Here is a 16,468-nt window from a genome sequence, read left to right on the forward strand (position 1 = left end):
AGGCAGAGGCTTTGCCGTCAGAGCCACCAGGGGAGATTCTGAAAGGAGACCTCGTCCTGCTAGACCGTGCGGTTTCCTGCGTGTCAGTCCAGCTGTCACTTACTTAGCACGTGCTTAGTTTGGGGGGACTCGGTGGGGGATCGGACTTGTAACCCTTGGCCCTGTGGTCCCAAGCTGGTTTGCCTCACTCTCTCCACCTGCTTGCCCGCCTTGGTTCATCTAGGCTCTGGTTGTACCGGCTGAGGGGTGGGAGAGCACCCGCACACCCTCCTGGAAGCGTAGGCTCCTAATTGGCAGCTTTAACGGAACAAAAGCCTTGCTTGCACAAGGAAGCTTCCGAACATGGTCTTCTGTGGATTTCACTCCCAGCGCCTCTTGGGCTGAGGCCCCTGCTTCTTCGGGGTGGGGGGGGGGGGGCGGGGGGTGCAGCTGAGAATACAGAATTCTGTGTTCAGCTCTGGCTTTCGACATGGAGCCTGTGAAAGTGCTCGGCGGGAACAAGGAAGTGTCAGAAACGCCCACCAGAAAGTGCTGGGTTTTTTTTTTTCCTTTCAGAAGCTTCCCTTTAAATATCAAGACTCAGGAGTGTATTTTTCAGAGTTTATAATGTAAGGTATGCAAGTATGCTATACAGACAGGTCCATTTTACAGGGAGGCATGGGAACTCCTCGCAGCCTTGGAGGAAGTGCTGAGAGGGAGGCAAGCACCTCCTCCGAAAGGGCCTGGCTGGGCCCTCTGGGGGAGAAACGCAGAGAATCCCAGGGACGGGGGAGCCTAGTAGGCTGCTGTCTATGGGGTCACACAGAGTCGGACACGACTGAAGCGACTTAGAAGGGGGTAGGCTGACACAAGCTGCAAGCCATGAAGCTGAGGCTTGCTTCTGGCCCAGAAGCCTGGGAGAAGGCAGTGTTTCCAGGAGCTCCAGGCCAAGACCGGGCATGAGCCTTGGGCAGGAACCCGAAGTGGCTCTCCTACCACGACTCTGTAGGCCCTAAGGGCCTGAGTGAGGGCTGGGCAGTCCATGGTCCCTGGGTCCCGGGTCCCCTGGTGTGGAAAAGCAGGGCTACCATATTTGTCTGGTCTGAACAGGTCACGACGGGGGCTGCAAAGTGGACAGTCCAAGGCCAAGTCCAGGACCTGAGTTTCAGCAGATCAGCAATGTCAGGCAGAGCCAAGGCCAGAACCAGGTCGGCAGGGAAGGGGCCATTGGATGTTGGCCGTGGTGTGACAACTGGCTTCATCAGCTGAAGCAGTGAGGGCAGGTAGCCCGAGGCTGCTGACGTGGGTCCCACCCCTTCCTGATACTGTGGGTTTGTAGGCTCCTCCTCGCAGATGCTACCAGGAGTGGGAGGGGCATGGCTGAGAAAAGTCAAGGAGGAAGGCTGGGCTTGGAGGACTGTCCGTCCTCTGCTGGGCGGTGCTTCTCCCCACGTCTAAACTGGTGATGAAAACACCGCTAGTCCACGTATTCATCCAAATACCTTCAGTTGCAAATCAGACTAAATTGACCTCAAAAATCTCAGCATACTGACTTAAGTTCAAGGAAGGGCTGGCTTCAGGCAAGGTTTGATCTAGCAGTCAAAGTCATATGGGCAGTCCAGCTTCTGTCCCCCATCTCCCAGCCTCTCTTTCTCAGCATCTTAGCAGGTCTTAGGGATACCAGCTTAGTTTCTCTCCAATGGAAATGAGCAGTGTCTCTCCATGCCCATTCCATGAAAGGAGGAGGAAACACCTTTTGCAGATGCCCTCAGCAAGCATCTCTTTGCATCTCTGTCTGGAATAGCCACTGGTCATCCTTGAGCTAGTCGCCGTGGCCAGAGGACAGGCTCTGCTGGCTGACGGAAAGTGGGGAGGGGGACCCTCATGAAAATCGGAGTGCCGTTTTCTAAGGAAAAGGAAAAAGAGCTGCGAGGCCCAAAGCAAGTGGCAAGGTTATGGTATTTTTCATGTTCTTAGCAGAAATAAGGGTCACAAATTTTAAATCTACTACATACGTTTAATTTAATCAACGTCTCTTTGAATGCACTAGAAAGGGATACTTATTACTTATCTTTTTGCTTCTAGTAGCGGATGCTCTAGTCTGCCCTCCAGTGTGCCAGTTGCTCTTATGTTGTCCTCTGGTGAAGAGTCTCAGGAACTTGCCTTCAGGCTCAGACTGTGCCCCAGGAAGAGTCCTGCTCTCCCTGTCCAGTGTTTAAGCCCCGTGCTCATCTGTGCCTACCGGATGTCATAGTGGCTCGTTTGGAATAATCTAGTCTTGTTCTTTCCATTGTTGGTGTGTGAATGTTTCAGCTTTGCTTATGAATATCCCTCCCACGTGATAACATTTAAGTGAAAGTTGCTCAGTCTTGTCCAACTCTTTGCAACCCCATGGACTATACAGTCCTTGGAGTTCTCCAGGCCAGAACACTGGAGTGGGTAGCCCTTGCCTTCTCCAGGGGATCTTCCCAACCCAGGGATCGAACCCAGGTCTCCCACATTGCAGGCAGATTCTTTACCAGCTGAACCACCAGGGAAGCCCAAGAATACTGGAGTGGGTAGCGTTTCTCTTCCCCAGACAATCTTCCCGACTCAGGAATTGAACCGGGGTCTCCTGCATTGCAGGTGGATTTTTCACTAAACTGAGCTATCAGGGAAGCCCTGATACCATTTAAATATCTATCAAAATATTTACTAGCAAGATTTTCATAAGTTAGATAATTATGGCTAAATCTGCACCATTACTTGAACTCAAATGAGATTTTTAAACCTCGGTATTTTGTTATTTTAGTGACATTACTTTCCGTCTCTTATTTGGAATATAAAGGTCTGTCGCTTCATGGTCCTTGGACGAGTCACAGCCCTTCCGCGCACCTGCCTTCATGGTGCCCTGGCGGGTGGAGGTGATTAGGGGCAGGTACCACCAAGCCGTGCACACTGCTGATTTTTGTTCTATTCAAACTCATCTTTCAAAGCACTGGTTGTGACCTGCAGCTGAACAGACCGTTAGAGGCAAAGAGCCGGCCGGGAGAGGAGCCTGTTCTTGGAGTCACGCTGCCCGACCCCTGTGGCCGCACTCGGCCCGGCCCCCCTCCTCTGCTTGGCAGAGGCTCAGGCTCTCCCTGATGGCGAGCGAGCGCTTGGCCCGCTCCAGGCTGCCCGCACTGTCCCCCTGCTGGTGGCCCGGGTCTGTCCTTCCTCCCCAGGCAGCTCAGGCTCCTGTTCCCCTGGGGGCGGGGCGTGGGGGCGGGACTGATCCTTCCCCAGCCCCGCCTCCTTGCTGCTCTCCCCAGCCCCGCGCCCCTCCCTCCTCTGGGCCCCCTGCACACGCCCCTTCCCCACCAGTAGCTGCCCACTCCCATGCTCAGACTCTTACATCTCTCTTTACTTAGCTCTCCTTCAGATCTCTCAAAAAAACCCCCACCGAGTCGCAGTCCCTGTCTCAGACCCCTGGTCCCTCAGGCAGGACTGCACGTCGAGCTGAGCACCAGCTCCCGTGGGGTCCGCCTCCTGGTCTCCTCTCCTCTCCCCGCCTCCTCACCTCCCTCCATCCCCCAGCCTCCTGGGCCGCAGCCTGGGAGCCTCTCAGGTGCCTGCCCGATGCTCTTCAGGCCCACCTGCGGCCAAGGCTCTCAGGCTGAAGTCTGGACCCCCGCTCCTCCGCCCGCCTCCCTTCTTGCGTCTCCTCGCTCACTCCCAGAACCGCGGAGCTCGGGCCCAACGGACCGAAACCTCTTCCCTCGTGGAGCCTGGGGGTGGAGGGCCCGAGACCGACAGCAAACACGCTCAACTAGTCGCGGTGTGGGAGGTGATGAACACTGGAGAACGCAGCACAGGGGCGGGGCGGGCCGAAAGCACGGGAAAAGGCAGCGCTCGGGGCAGCGCTGATGGGGGAGGCGACAGCCGAAGGGAGCCCGCTCCTGGGGAGCTCGGTTCTTCATTTACCCCAACAGCCCCCGGCGGGCGTCCTACACAGCGCTCGGAAGACTGGGGAGCCGCTCCACTGCAGAGCAGGGCAGAGGAAGCCGCGGCCCGCCCTGCGTTATCCGAGGGCGCTGCGGTCTCCGCGCCTGGGCTCCCATCGCCTCCGCGGCTGCCTGGAGCATGGAACCTGGGCGCCGATGCGCCAGCCGCAGTCCTGAGCAGCGCGGCTACCTTCTCCACAGGTCAAACCGGACCCTGTTTTTGGCATTTTGCTAAAACAACTGCTGACATTCTGATAGATGCCCAAGGAGAGACCTCAGATGCCACCTCTGCACCTCGCCTGTCGCTGAACGTGGACTGAGGGCTGTTAGCATTGCGTTCTTCTAGATCAGTTCTCTTATTTTTCTTACACGTGCCCGCGTCCACTGTGAAGACAAATGCGGGCGAGTGCCCCGTCGTCACCGCCCCCCCCCACCCCCGGAGCAGCGGGCAGAGGCTGAGGAAGGGACTCGCTGCGGAGCCCAGGCACTTCCCGCAGGGGATCTCGGTGACCTGGAGACTGGCGGGGTCTGCCACACAAAGGACTCGGAGGTGGTTTTCATTCATTTCAGTGTCCACATTAACAGCAGAAAATGTTATGCCCTACAGGAGAATGAAGTCCCACTTGCTTGCAGTTTCCATAGTTTGGGCACCTTTCCAGACAGTCCTCCTGACGTGTGGTCGCATCTGTGTGCCCACCACGCTGCACCCACTCTGCAGTGTCCCCGAGGCTCGTGGACCTGCCCACGGACGGCCTGGTGCGCCCCCGAGGCTCGTGGACCTGCCCACGGCCCAGTGGGCCCCCGAGGCTCGTGGACCTGCCCACGGCCCGGTGCACCCGGGAGAGAGACATGGCCACCGATGGCGGGAGCCAGGTCTCTTGTGTTGGAGTAGGGAGGACTCTGGAGTGATCCACGTGGTGGTGGACAGAGCTGCAGGCAACGGGGTAGACTCCCGTTTACCTCCAGGCAGACACAGGTGGCCACACGCAGATGCCTTTAAACACACACGTCTCCTTGTTCTGTCAGCCTAGAGCACCCAGAGCAGTGACACCCCGGCAGAGAGCACACTCAGCACCCAGACCTCACGCCTGTTGGATCGTAGAAAAAGCAAGGGAGTTCCAGAAAAACATCTACTTCTGCTTCATTGACTACGCTAAAGCCTTTGACTGTGTGGATCAAAACAAACTGGAAATTTCTTCCAGAGATGGGAATACCAGGCCACCTTGCCTATCTCCTGTGAAACCTGTATGCAGCTCAAGAAGCAACAGTTAGAACCAGATATGGAACAGCAGACTGGTTCCAGATTGGGAAAGGAGTGCTTCAAGGCTGTATATTATCACCCTGCTTATTTAACTCCTATGCAGAATACATCATGAGACCTGCTGGACTGGATGAAGCACTAGCTACAATCAAGATTGTGGGGAGAAATGTCAATAACCACAGATATGCAGCTGATGTGAAGAAGGCTGAGTGCTGAAGAACTGATGCTTTTGAATTGTAGTGCTGGAGAAGACTCTTGAGAGTCCCTTGGACTGCAAGGAGATCCAGCCAGTCCATCCTAAAGGAGACCAGCCCTGGGTGTTCTTTGGAAGGAATGATGCTGAAGCTGAAACTCTAGTACTTTGGTCACCTCAAGCGAATAATTGACTCATTGGAACACTCTGATGCTGGGAGGGATTGGGGGCAGGAGGAGAAGCGGACAACCGAGGATGAGATGGCTGGATGGCATCACGGACTCGATGGACGTGAGTCTGAGTGAACTAAGGGAGTTGGTGATGGACAGGGAGGCCTGGCGTGCTGCAATTCATGGGGTTGCAAAGAGTCGGACACGACTGAGCGACTGAACTGAACTGAATGGCAGAAAGTGAAGTGGACCTAAAGAGCCTCTTGATGAAAGTCAAAGAGGAGAGTGAAAAAGCTGGCTTAAAACTCAACATGCAAAAAACTAAGATTATGGCATCCAGTCCCATAATTTTGTGGCCAATAGATGGGGAAACAGTGGCAACAGTGTCAGACTTTATTTTCTTGGGCTCCAAAATCACTGCAGATGGTGACTGCAGCCATGAAATTAAAAGACACTTACTCCTTGGAAGAAAAGCTATGACAAACCTAGACAGCACATTAAAAAGCAGAGACATTACTTTGCCAACAAAGGTCCATCTAGTCAAAGTTGTGGTTTTTCCAGTGGTCATGTACGGATGTGAGCGTTGGACCATAAAGAAGACTGATTGCCCAAGAATTGGTGCTTTCGAACTGTGGTGTTGGAGAAGACTCTTGAGTCCCTTGGACAGCAAGGAGATCCAACCAGTCAATTCTAAAGGAAATCAACCCTTAATATTCATTGGAAGGACTGATGCTGAAGCTGAAGCTCCAGTACTTTGGCCACCTGATGCGAAGAACTGATTCTTTGGAAAAGACCCTGATGCTGGGAAAGGTTGAAGGCACGAGGAGAAAAGGGTGGCAGAAGATGAGATGGTGAGATAGCTTCACCAACTCAATGGACATGAGTTTGAGCAAACTGCAGGGGATAGTGGAGGACAGGGAAGCCTGGCGTGCTGCAGCCCATGGGGTCGCAAAGCGTTGGACACGAGTGAGTGAACAACAACAAATCCTGTTTACAGTTGCATCGAAAACAATAAAACACCTATGAATAAGTTTAACAGAGGAAGTGAATTTGCACATCCTGAGAGGCAGCCCCTTGCTGGCCAGGTTCCGCCTTTGGCTGCTGCAGAGCTCCCTGTCTCTGTCCGCACCAGCAGTGCCCACGCCGCGGCTGACCTCCACTCCCCTCCCCTGGCTCTGTCCTCTGTGCTGATGCCGTCGGGTCAGTGAACACTCTCCCCAGGGAGTCAGCTTCCTCAGGACACCACCCCTCTCACTTCATCTCTGGCTCTGCAGTCGGAGGGCTGTGCTCAGAAACTCGATTTCAGAGAAAGCAGCCTAGAAAGGGGAAAATAAAACAGTACCCATCCAGGGGAGAATGTAGCAAACACCGTTTCAGAGCAAGGCCGACGGCAGCAGCAATGGGTCACGCCGGCAGCAGGCACCCTTGGCCTGCTGGCAGGAGGAGGGCGCTTATCTCGGAGGCCTCCCTCCCCAAGCCCACAGCCCTGGTCTAAACAGGAGAAAAACAGCAAGCAGGTCCCAGCTGAGGGAACCAGATGACTGGACGTGATGTGGGTCCTGGGTAGGGTCTTGGGGCAGAAAAAGGACACCAGGTGAAAACTGGCGAAATCAGAATCAAGTATGGAATTAGTAATAATGTATTGACGCTGGTTTCTTAATTGTGTCAAATGCCCTAGAAACGTAAGATGCTAGCAATATAGGCAACCCAGTGAGGGGCCTATTCTATGTTCCTAACTTTTCGGTAAGACTGTTCTACAATAAAATGGTTAGTTTTATTTTAAAAAATTACCTTGATAGAAGATTATATTTATAGAGTTTTTTATGTTCTCCATCAAAAGATTCTGGTTCTATCTTTAACAGCCGATTTAATTTTAATAACTTACCTCTAGACATATTTAGGACACTTCATTAAGGCAGTTCTGATTGAAAGTAATTTACTTCTTCTCATTTGGTGATTGTACCTTCCTCTAGTCTCCAGGTAGCATTAACAACATTTTTATCTGGCTTGTTTTAAGATTAACTTAAGGGAACTAAGCCTTAAACTCTTCTTTCCCTGCAACTTGACAGTGAAAGACGGTGTTCAAGGTTGAGGTTCTCTGCCAGAGTCAGATGCCAGAGCCTCCCTTCTGCTCACTGTGGGCAGAGCAGCTTCCGTGTAATAACAGAAAAGAAGACGCCATTTGAGATGAGTGAAAGTTGCCTGGGAATTGAGCTCACATCTATCAGCCGTGGTGGGGGAAGAAAAAGCTATACCCTTCAAGCCCCTTCTTAGCATGCATTCTGTCATATGCTCAAAGGACAAAATAATGCATTTTAACTTTCCTTAAAATGTTCAAACTATAGACTGTTATATAGTGTGCTATAGTGTATAAAGTGTGCTATATGGGTTAGATTTTTAGTGAAGTTTCTGTTATTTTGGGGGGGCTTCCAAATTGGTGCAGTGGTAAAGCTTCCGCCTACCAACACAGGAAATGAAAGAGACCCAGATTCATTCCCTGGGTTGGGAAGATCCCCTGGAGTAGGAAATGGCAACCCGCTCCAGTATTCTTGCCTGGAAATTTCTATGGACAGAGGAACCTAGCGTGCTGCAGTCCATGGGGTCACAAAGAGTCGGACACCACAGTGAGCACTCACTGTTATTTGATTATTTGTTATATTGTAAAACATAAAAAGTAGCGCTTAATTATTAAAAAGTTTCCTTTATCTTTATCTAAAGGTAATCACATTTCTGCTTTCTCAGGACAAATAAGCTTCTTTATCCCTCTTTCCATTGGTAAAGCAACTTTCATTAAGCTGAAGTTTTATGGGCTGTGGAAGGGAAATGATTTTAGGAGCCGAGTCCTTGCTTGCCGGATGAACTTACACCAAGCTCTGCTCGCCAAGAGCTTTTAGCCGAGCACGTTCAGTTACAGTCTGGTCCGATCCTAGTTTGACATGCTATTAGTTAGAGACCATATCCTATTTTATACAACTACAGACCCTGACAATACTCAGAGTGAGTTAATTTTGTAGATGTTCTTCAGAGAACATCTACAAAGTCTCTTCCTAGAAAATTGAAATGTTTTAATATGAAAGAGTGTTGGGCTTTTGCTGAATGCTTATGTCCTGTGGTGGTGAGGACGTGTTTTTGTCCTTTATCCTACTAATCTGGTGTACTATATTAATGTTTGGGTTTTTTTTGCATTTCTGAGATAAGCCCCCATTGGCTGTGTACAAAACCCTTTTTGTGTGTTGCTCGTTTCAGCGTGCTGATGTTGACTGAGGCTCCTTGTGCCTGTTTGTGGAGGATGTTGTATTTGGTGTCTGGTTTTAGCGTCAGGATAACCCTTCATAGAGTGGGTTGGCAGGCTCCTCACTCTGCCATTCTGGAAGTACCTTTCATTGCTAACTTTTTTTGAGAGTTCTTTTTTTTTTTTGGCTGTACTATGTGGCATGTGGAATCTAGTTCCCTGAACAGGGATTGAACCCATGACCCCTGCATGGGACGGCAGAGTCTTAGCCACTGAACCACCAGGGAAGTCTGAGAGTCTTTTATGGTTTGAATCCAACGTGATTTGCAAAAAACAAAAGTAAGTTTGATGGAGCCCAGTTTTTCATTTTCTTTATGGACCATTCTGAAGGGGTATATCTAAGAATTCTTTGTCTAATGCAAGATTACAAAGATTTTCTCTTAAATTCTCCTCTAAAAGTTTTAGAGTTTTGCATTTTACATTTATATTTATAATCCATAATTTATAGAATCAGCTTGTTGATAACTAAGAAAAATACTGCTAGTATTTTAATTAGGATTGTATTGAATTTATAGATCAGTTTGGGAGTCATTGGCATATTAATGTTGAATGTTCTGATCCATGAACATGGTATATCTTTCCATCTATTTAGGACTATTAATTTTCTTTTATCAGGATTCTGTAGTTTTCAACATACAAGTTTATACCTGAATGTTTTGGGGGTGCTGTTATTAATATAAATGGCATTGTTTATTTAATTTCAGTGTCTGATTACTCATTGGCACTATGTAAAGATTGAATTGATTTTTATATATTGACTCTACATCGATACTTTGGTCTACCCACCCAAACTGTGTTTCAGTGTTAGTTATATTAAGTATTGGCACACATATGCATAATACATTGGCGTTAGTTATTTTGTTAGTGTTTAATGAAGTGCGGCACATTTTAGGGGCTTCCCTGGTAGTCCAATGGCAAAGACTCTGAGCTCCCAATGCAGGGAGCCCAGGTTCCATCCCTGCTCCGGGAACTGGATCCCAGATGCCATCCGTGAGAGTTCAAATGCCGCAGCTAAGACCTGGGGCAGCCAAATAAATATGTCTTTAGTTCTTCCAGTTTACTGCTACCAACCCATCTCTCTCCCCCTCCTCAGGCGTGCGTGTTCCGTCATATGACCCCATGGACTGCAGCCCACCGGGCTCCTCTGTCCATGCACTTTTCCAGGAAAAATACTGGAGTGGGTTGCCATTTCCTTCTCCAATAAAAAATATATATATTTTAAATGTAACACATTTTAAATACTGTTAAATGATTCAGATTAAGAGAAGATATTTCAGCTAAGGCAGTTTCCCCTTTATTATTCGCAGAATATCCAAGGTATCTCCAAGCACCCAATTCAGATAACTAAACCTCAAAATTTTAAAGGTAACACATTTCTTTTTACTTCACAAAAATCTTGAGCAACGTTTTTTTAAAAGCCTGGAAATGTTTGTAATTGTTTTTCTAAGTAACTGCTTTTCTTTCCTGAAATTCTCCTCTGTGTTTGCGTGACCGGGATTTAAATATACACTGAAAAACAAAACCCAGCTAAAGTGGCACGGCCCCTCCCCTCTAGCGGTTTCTAAGTGAAAATGGATGAAAAATTACCACAGGGGCGTGGCTCCCCTCCCACCGCCTCTCCTCCACCAGATTCACAACAGAGAAGAGACAGAGAGACAATGGAGCTGGCTTTTATTAAGGTCTGAAAATTACTGGACGTGTTTGCAAAACGTAGTCACGCTCTTCTTTCTCTCGACCCACTCCACTGCCATGTGGGTGATGATATTTCTAAACGAGAAAAGTTCAAGTCTGAGCAAAGCCAGGTTCTGTGTCCCGTTCCCAGTAAACTCCTGCCCCCTTGGCTTCGGGAACTGCTGCTTCCAGAAGGTCGAAGCCAAACAGTGAAGCACCATGAGCTTCAGTAACGTGCACGTCGTTGTACGTGAACAGAGCTCCTGGAGGTGGGCAGCAACTTGGCCTCCGCCAGCCCTTCACCGCACATTCCGTGGGAGACCTTCCCCGAAGGAGGCCTCCTGTCGGTGAGGCGCAGAGGGTCAGTGTTTGACCTTTTCTTCACTAAGAATTCTAGACAGAACAGGAAATTTTAACAGCAGAAAATCTAATTTGCTTTCAGCAGTCTTATGCTGTTTTAAAATTGCATTAAGAAAAAGCAGGAAAATATTCTTCTGACTTCCAAGTGATGTTAAAATAACTGTGTGTGAGGAATAGCTATGAATCAGCTCACGATCAGCTCACCAAGTGCTCTTGAACTCATAATGATTCAGGTGACGAGGACGAACTCAGCATCTCCCCAAGGATGGCGTTTGTTTCATCCGAAGGCCACACCTTCCTGGCAGCAGGTACGCGCCGGCCACGGTAGACACACCGTGTCACTGGGGCGCACGTTACGTGTTTCACGTGTTCAAATGCTTAGGAACTGAATAATCCAAAGGTGCTTACAGAACTCATTCTTGAAGGTAAACCCCGAGGCAGATACTTATACGAAGCCGAGGTTTCTCCTGCACAGTAGACGAGAGCAGCTCTGCCTCCTGGGCTTCTTCATGTGACTGCATCTAGAGCCCAGCTTCCCTGCCAGGCCCCCCAAGTCCACCCCCGCCCCCGCCCCGCCCCCGCCCCGCCCCCCCGCCCCGCCCCCGCCCCGCCCCCCCGCCCCGCCCCCGCCCCCCCGCCCCGCCCCCGCCCCGCCCATGCCCCGCGCCCCCTGCCCCGCCCATGCCCCGCCTCCGCCCCGCCCCCTCTGCCCCGCCCCCTGGCGCCCCTCCCCGCGCGCTGCAGCCATGCCGGCCCCTCTGCCCTCAGCCCCGCCGCCAGCCCCGCATGGAGACTTTTCCCCACGCGTGGTCTCGCTGCCTCCTCCAACCTCCTTGCCTCTGCTACCTCGTCCCTTTCTCGAGGACACGTCACAGCAGCAACCCCCCCCCCCCCACACACACACTCCCTCTGGAGCCTCCTTCTCTCGATCTGTGTTTCCCGTTTCATTGCTCGCCTTCCAACACACCGAATAATTCACCCAAACCGTCTCCCTCTCCTCGAGTAGAAGCTCCACACGGGAAGGGACCGTCATCTGTCTTGTTCGCTAGCGTACCCCAGGCACACAGCCTGGCACAGAGAGAGCCCTTTCTGAACCTCTGATGTTCTGATGACTCGATCAATGAGTGCGGCCCCCTGGAGGCCTTGCCAGCCTTATGGAAGAGGTCTCATGGACTCTTAGCCCCAGGGATGGCGAACAGCCCAGACGCCCAGGGGCCTGGCAGCTGGGAGGTGGGCGTGCCGACCTTGATTCCCCATGGGAGGGGAAAGTGAGGTCGCTTGGGCTGGGCGGCAACAATGAGGCGTGTGTGGATGGGTTCTGAATTAACACAGAGCTCTGTCTGACAGACTTTTCGCAGATTGAATTGCGCATTCTTGCACACTTATCTGGGGACCCAGAACTTTTGAAGTTATTCCAGGAATCTGAGAGAGATGATGTATTTTCCACCCTGACTTCACAGTGGTAAGCTATACGCACTCATAACAGTATCAGATCCACAGGAATGCAGGCATGATTTTAAAAACCTGAAGTTGGTCCAAACCTGTTTTCAATAAGAAGTTATCTTTTTCTCTAGGAGTTAATCTTTTTGAAAAGAGCAGATAGCTAGGATGCCAAGCGTCTCCTAAGTATGAAAGAGGTGGTTGTTCTTCAGCTCCAGAAGGGGCGTCGATTGCTGAGGAATGTACCAGAAATATCGAAAAATCAAAAGTGAAAGTCACGCGTGCCCTCCAGATGGGTGTCAGCCGGAGAAGACAGAGCCCAGGGCCTGCAGGCAGCCTGGTGGCGACCCCAGCGTTGGGCCCCTGCGCCCTCGACTGCTGTTTGGGGGAAAACAAGCCTGCACTTAACTCCCGTCCCTTCTCACTGCCGGCTCGTTCTTGCTTTCTCGTTTGCCTGCCTAGGCTTCTCTTCTTTCAGTCTGAAGCCTGGAACTCCTCCCATCTAAGGCGATGAGCGCCTTTCTTGGGGATGCAGTTGTCCCGAGGTCCAGAGTCAGCAAGAGCAGGCTCAGAGCCTGCCGCCCCTCCCGCCCACTGCCAGCTCAGCGGCTCTCTCTCGGAGGCCGGGTCGACCCGGTGCTGCCAAGTCCTGGAGCTTGCTCCCCGCCGCCCCCGGGCTCCCAGGGAAAGGCCCTTCCCTTAGTGTGTCCTGTGTACTCTTAAAAACTGTGATATAATTCACACACCATAAAATTCACCCTTTTAAAGTATACCATTGAGTGGGTATCGGTACATTCACAAGGTTTGGCAGCCACCATCACTGTCTAATTCCAGAGCGTCTCCATTCCTTAAAGAGGAACCCCACCCCCAGGAGTCAGTCCTCACCCTTCCTCCCCCATGGAGAGCATCCATCTGCCTTCTGTCTCTGCACGTTCGTCTGTTCTGGACAGTTCACAGTAAAGGAGTCATACAGAGTATGGCCTTTCGCAACTATCTTCTCTCACTGAACTTAATGTTTTCAAGGTTCATCCATGGCGAAGCATGTATCAATACTGCATTCTTTTTTATGGCTGAATAATATTCCTTTCTATGGAATAATGTATTCTGTGTATATAAAATTATGAAAGAGAATGGAATCATGGAATTATATAATATATAAAGTTATTGAATATATAAAATTATGGAATATAGATTATATATATACGAATATATTAGTATAAATAAGCAAATAATATTCCATATTCCATTTATTTATCCCTGTATCAGCTGATGTATATTTGGGTTGTTTCCACCTTCTGACTATTATGAATAATACTGCTGTGAACATCCATGCACAAAACTTTATATGGAAATATGTTTTCATTTCTCTTGGATAGATACCTAGGAGTAGAACTTCTGAGTCATATGGTAATTCTATGTTTAACTTTTTAAAATTGTGGTAAAATAACAAAATTTATCATCTCAACCATTTTTAAATGTGCAATTCATATCACAGCAGTAGCAACTATATTTAATTTTTTGAGGAATTATTGAACTAGTTTCCAAAATAGCTGCACCATTTTATACCCCACAAACAGTGCACAGGTCTCCAGCCTACCCACCTTCTTGCCAGCACCGTTTATCTCTGTCTTCTTGATTCTAGCCATCCCCGTGGGTGTGAAGTGGTACTTTGTGGTTTGGTTTGCACGTCCTTGCTGACTGCGGATGTTGAGGATCTTGTCTTATTCTCTATCGTTGTCTCTTTCCCTCTCCTACACCTTTACACAAATCCACCTGGGTGTTTTGCTCACCCCAGCTTTCTCTGTGCTTCTTCCCAGAAGATGCACTTTCTTCCATTTCAGCTTCTCTCCAGTAAGGATATAAGACAACATAGAATTTTCAAGGCATGGAATAGATTTAGTAATACCCCTGCCCGCTCTCGAGAGGTGTGCAAAGTCTGAGAAGAGTGCTTCTACCCAGGCAGGAAGAGTGTTTTGCTTGCCTGGTTCACGTTTGCGCTTCACTGCCATCTGAGTGTGTTGATGGAATGGTGCCCTGGAGTTCTCCTTACAGTGTGTGAGAGAATCTGTGATTCTATGGGAGTGCTTGTGCATAGATCACCAAGGGTGTGTTTTGTGCAGCGAGCCAAGAGCGACTCTGGCTGTTGCTGACCAAGTGTTAGAGAAACACATTCTTGTCAAAGTGTCAGGTGAAGGATGAAGCTGAAGCCGAGCAGGAGGAGAGTGCACAGCACCTAATGCGCCATCAGGGAGGAGGAGAGGCCTCAGACGAGCAGCCTGAGCCTCCACCGCATGAAGCCCGAGAAGGACGAGGACGGAGGAAGGAGACAGTGCAGACAAGGGCAGCGACCCATGGAATTGAGAGGCAGAAAACAGCAGCAAAAAGCAGTGGGAAAGGTTGATTCTGCAAAGAAAATAAAACCATCAGACTCTAGCAAGACTGACAAAAGCAAAAATAGAGAAGACACAAACCATCAAAATCAGGATGGATTCAGTACAGGATGTTAGCACGTTATTATGAACGGATTCTGCAGACATCAAGGAGACAGTAAGGAAACACTATAAACAAATTTTTGCTCAAAAATTCACAAGAAATGGATCGATTTCTTGAAAACCACAGACTATCAAAACCCCACTCTGATGAAATGGATAACATGAATAGTCCTTGAACTTTTCATTTAAAATCTCCTGGTAGGGAAATCTGCAGGGCCAGATGTCTTCCATGGAATATTTTGCCAAATGTTAAAAGAATTAACACCAGTTTTATACGACCCCTTTCAGAAAGTAGAAGAGGAGCACTTCCCAGTCATACTTGAGAAGCTAGTATTGTCCCAATACCGAAACCAGACAAAGAGTGAAAACAGAATAAAACAAAACCCCGCACCGACTAATATCACTCCTGAATTTAGATGTGAAAACTCCTCAGCAAAATATTAACAAACCAAATCCAACAACACAAAAATCTATACACTGTGTCCAAGTGGGATTTATTCCAGATGGGCAAGGCTGGTTTAATATTAGAAAATCAAACAGTGTGGTCCAATATATGATCAGGCCAAAGAATAAAAATAATATGATGATATCCATTGACCCAGACAAAGCACCTGGCAAAATCCAGCACCCGTTCATGGTGAAAACTCTTAGGAATTTGGACATTCAGAGGAGCAACCGCAACTTGATAAAGAACGTGTATTAAAACAGCCTACAGCCAACAGCATATCGCATGGGGAAGGCTGCGTGCCTGCCAGCCCAGGTGGCACGCAGGAGACACGGTGCCCAGGGCTGGTGCCCTGGGATGGCCCTGAGGCATGGGATGGCAGGGGGGCGGAGGGGGCTTCAGGGTGGGGAACACAGGTACACCCATGGCTGATTCATGTGAACGCATGCCAAAACCCACCACAATATTGTAATTAGCCTCCAACTAAAATAAATAACTCTTCAAAAAAGATCAGTAACAACTTATTAGTACTGAATGTGGAAGTTCTGGCCAGTAAATGAGTCAAGGAAAAGAAATAAATGGTATACAGATTGGAAAGGAAGATATAAAGCTGTGTTTGTAGGTGGTATGATTGTCTAGATAGGAAGTCTTCAGTTCAGTTCAGTTCAGTTCAGTCGCTCAGTCGTGTCCGACTCTTTGCGACCCCATGAATCGCAGCACGCCAGGCCTCCCTGTCCATCACCATCTCCCGGAGTTCACTCAGACTTGTATCCATCGAGTCAGTGATGCCATCCAGCCATCTCATCCTCGGTCGTCCCCTTCTCCTCCTGCCCCCTATCCCTCAAAGCATCAGAGTCTTTCCCAATGAGTCAACTTTTTGCATAAGGTGGCCAAAGTACTGGAGTTTCAGCTTCAGCATCATTCCCTCCAAAGAAATCCCAGGGCTGATCTCCTTTAAGAGGGACTGATTGGATCTCCTTGCAGTCCAAGGGACTCTCAAGAGTCTTCTCCAACACCACAGTTCAAAAGCACCAATTCTTCAGCGCTCAGCCTGCTTCACAGTCCAACTCTCACATCCATATATGACCACTGGAAAAACCATAGCCTTGATTAGACGGACCTTTGTTGGCAAAGTAATATCCCTGCTTTTGAATATGCTATCTAGATTGGTCATAATTTTTCTTCTAAGGAGTAAGCATC

General features: G+C 49.4%; 1 protein-coding gene across 1 annotated transcript in view; it reads left to right on the plus strand.

Moving 5' to 3' along the window:
• Nucleotides 1-16,468, plus strand: part of POLN (DNA polymerase nu) — a 141,651-nt gene that overhangs the window by 72,404 nt on the left and 52,779 nt on the right. The window contains exons 15-17 of the mRNA XM_052641794.1: nt 10,168-10,225; nt 11,125-11,199; nt 12,239-12,353. Of these exons, the coding sequence (XP_052497754.1) occupies nt 10,168-10,225; nt 11,125-11,199; nt 12,239-12,353 (248 nt within the window). The remainder of the gene's footprint in view (nt 1-10,167; nt 10,226-11,124; nt 11,200-12,238; nt 12,354-16,468) is intronic.

Source organism: Budorcas taxicolor, chromosome 6 (genome assembly GCF_023091745.1).
Source record: "Budorcas taxicolor isolate Tak-1 chromosome 6, Takin1.1, whole genome shotgun sequence".
Lineage (NCBI taxonomy): Eukaryota > Metazoa > Chordata > Mammalia > Artiodactyla > Bovidae > Budorcas > Budorcas taxicolor.